Source organism: Octodon degus, unplaced genomic scaffold, assembly GCF_000260255.1.
Source record: "Octodon degus isolate 3935 unplaced genomic scaffold, OctDeg1.0 scaffold00031, whole genome shotgun sequence".
NCBI lineage: Eukaryota > Metazoa > Chordata > Mammalia > Rodentia > Octodontidae > Octodon > Octodon degus.
In genome coordinates this window covers 8,608,285-8,611,725 of record NW_004524607.1, presented here as the reverse complement: position 1 = coordinate 8,611,725, position 3,441 = coordinate 8,608,285, and the positions used below count along the sequence as shown (strand labels likewise).

Genomic DNA, 3,441 nt, shown 5'->3' with positions numbered 1-3,441 from the left:
ACTCAGTCAGACCCTGCCAATAGCATGTGTCCATTAAGGCAGGGGCAGCTCTGTGTTCTTCATATGCACACAAGAGCCAGGTCACTAGGCTCTTTATTCTTTGGGTCTCACAGGAGAAGCTCAGCTGCCACTAAGGTGAGGGATGAGGGAGCTCCTTATGAGAGGAGCCCCGCCCTGCCTCCACCATGATGGAGCTCAAGGACAAGCTCAATGTCATGATCTGCAAGGCCCTATGACATGGCTTTGACCTCCACCTGAGAGGCACTGGACCAAAGGAATTCTTCCTTCACTGCAGTTGCCACGGGTGTTTGGGACATTCGCATCTTTCACATTTTCCCCATTGCTCACTCTTTTCTATATAGTAAGAACTCAGTGCCTGGACCTAGTTTAGTAGTCTGAAAAGCTTGAGCTACTTAGCTGCAACCCACTTCCTTGCCGCTTTGGTCAAAGCCATCTCCCCGAGTCTAGTCAAGGTCCTGGGGTCTAACAGGAGCTACTGCCAGCAAACAGAGCGTAACAAACAGAACAATCGTGGGAGAAGCAAGACAGAAACAGAAGTGTGGGTGGAAGGTGCTTACTCAGTGCCGCTCTCAACCATCTGGGTGAGCAGAGAAACGCCGTCAAGGTTGATAAACTCCTGGGCAAATGTGACGTCCCGCGAGTGACTAGCCAAGTCCTTCAGAGCCTCCAGCTTGACGTCCATGCTGGATGACTGGATGCGGTCATGGAGCTGCTGGGCACTCTGGACCTCATGGGGCAGGAAGAGAGGGAAGCGTTCACCACAGAAACCAGAACCACATGAAAATTAGCACACCACTGAGAAGTAAAGGCCCAAGGTCACAACACAGGCCCACGGTCATACTACAGAGTAGACATGTCAAGGGCAGGTTCCAAGCCCACAGACCCCTACAGTGCCATCCAACCTTGTCACTAGGGAAAGCAGTTGCATGCTTGGAGAGAACCCCTCAGTCCCATTTCAAGGAAAAACGAGCCGAAGAATATTGAAGGGCCACACAGGGAACAATGGGAAACACTCAGAATGTTTTCATTTTAAGCATAATTATTTTCTGAAGTGAGAAAAGCTATTTGCTTAGTTCAGCAGTTACTAAAATTTATGCAATATTGCTCAATTGTTCAACCAGGGTTCCGAGTGCTGTCATACATTCTAGGTTCACCAGCTTCCTTAGACATCCAAGGAGTCTCTCTAGGCTGCTGAAAATCTTCCAGCACAACATGACACTTTTGCATTCTGACTTTCAACTGCAGAAGTCAAACATGCAATGCTAGTGTCTGTGTGGATTGAAAACAAAATAATTAGGAAATCAAATTAACAGTGAGGGCCAGAACTGGAGTTCTCCTCAAGACAGCGGTGATGGCTTTGGCACTCACATCGGTAGACATGAAGGCAGATTGGAAGAGCTGGACCCCTGGGTAATAAGTCATGACTTAGGTGTCCCATTCACTAGTAAAGGTTTCTGTATCTATTTTTCACTTGGGGTACGTAGTAAGAAAAATTAAATATTAAAATTTTCTACCTGTGAATTTTCCCTAATAGAAATAACTAAGCATCTTCTGTATCTATTATTTAACTTGAAGTCTCCATCCTTGTCTTCTCTTTCTCAGGCACCTGCTTAATCCTTGAAACACCTATATTTCTTTTTGGTACCAGGAATTGAACTCAGGACCTTGTGCTTGACAGATAGGCCCTTGTGCCACTGAGCTTTCTCCCTCATCCCAAAACATTTATATTTTATGTATTTGGTACAGTGTCTCACTATGCATCTCAGACTCGCAGTAATCCTCCTGTTTTCAGCCCCTCCCCCCCCCAGTGTTGGGATTACAGACAAGTGCCACTATGCCCAGACTTGGTGCCTGGCTCAGCATTCCCAGGAGCAGGGCTGGCATGGCATGTGGTACCAGGGATCAAACCCTGATCCCTGCACTTGCCTAAGCAGGCATTTAGTCCACTGAGCTATCTCACTGGCCCTAACATTTATATTTTAAAGAAAAGGTTCAAATGGGTTTTGGATGTGATCTGACCTCCAGAGGTCCATGTGTTGGAAGCCTGGTCTCCAGTGTGGATGTGGTAAGGCGCTGTGAGATCTTCCTGTCACTTATCATGCACTAAACTAAAAGTTGCTTAGTCTGAAGGTGCTGGGTTCAGCTCCCAGTACCCTTGCCCCAAAACAGGTGTTTAGACTTTGAGTGCTTGTCAATCATTTGAGAATCAGTGAATCCTTAAGAGGTCTTCTCATAGGGCTGGCAAAAACTTTATAAACAAATCTACAATTGCAGAGACTATTACAAACAATCAGCAACTGGGATCACATCAAATGAAAAAGCTTCTGCACCGCAAAAGAAACCACTAAAAGAGTGAAGAGACAACCCACAGAATAGGCAAAAATTTTACCAGTTACTCCTCAAAGCACTAACATCTAGAATACACAAAGAAAAAAAAAATTAAGATGGCCTCAAATGTGAAGACCCAACCAGAAGGAAAATCTAAAATAAACAGATATTTCTCAGATGAAGAAGTACAAAAATAAATATGTGAAAAAAAAAAATGGCCATCACTAGTTAGTCAAGAAAGGCAAGTGAAAACAACACTGAGATTCCATCTCACTCCAGAAAGAATTGCTCTCAACCAATAACAAATGCTGGTAAGACTGTGGGGGAAAAGAAACCCTTCTCCATTGCTGGTGCAGGAGCAAAGTGGCACCACCACTGTGGAGCTCAGAATGGGAATTTCTTAAAAAACTAGACCTGGAGGTTCCACTTAACCCAGTCTTCCCCTTCTACACAACTTCTCTAAAGAGTGAAAAACATCATTCCACAGTGATATATACATACTTATGTCTATGGCAGCACCATTTATAATATCTAAATCTTGGAAACAACCCCTATACCCATGAAAAGATGAACAGATAAAGAAAATGTGGTTTATTTATACAATGGAATACTACTCTGCTATAAAGGATAAATTTGAACCATTTGCATGAAAATAGATGCACTGTGAGACAATAATAATAAGTGGGATGATCTGAACACTCAAGTTTAAATATTGCATTGCTTACCTTGTGTGAGAAACACAAAGGGTAAATGGGGAGCATAACAGAGGATGAATATTGGAAAGCAGGAAGAACGTGCTCAAATGGGAAGGGGAACAAGGACGGGGGCAGTCTCAGGGAAGGAAAGGGAAAGGAAAAAAAGGACAGAATGGGAGGAGAAAATGGAAACAAAGTTTATGTAAGGAGGGGACGAAGAGCTGAGAAGGAATGAGGGGAATGGGAAAAAATAATTTAAGATCTGTTATGCACAGGCAAAAATTCCCTATGATGAATGTGATCCGTATGCATAAAAATATGCAGGGCTGGGGAGATAGCTCAGTAGAATAAGCACTTGGCTGGCAAATGCAGGGTCCTGAGTTCAATCCCAGATACC

General features: G+C 43.9%; 1 protein-coding gene across 4 annotated transcripts in view; it reads right to left on the bottom strand.

Moving 5' to 3' along the window:
• Elmo1 (engulfment and cell motility 1) overlaps positions 1-3,441 on the bottom strand; it is a 623,184-nt gene that overhangs the window by 419,048 nt on the left and 200,695 nt on the right. For all 4 annotated transcript variants that reach the window (XM_023713447.1, XM_023713448.1, XM_023713449.1 and 1 more), the window contains one exon: positions 579-748. In XM_023713447.1, the coding sequence (XP_023569215.1) occupies positions 579-748 (170 nt within the window). The remainder of the gene's footprint in view (positions 1-578; positions 749-3,441) is intronic.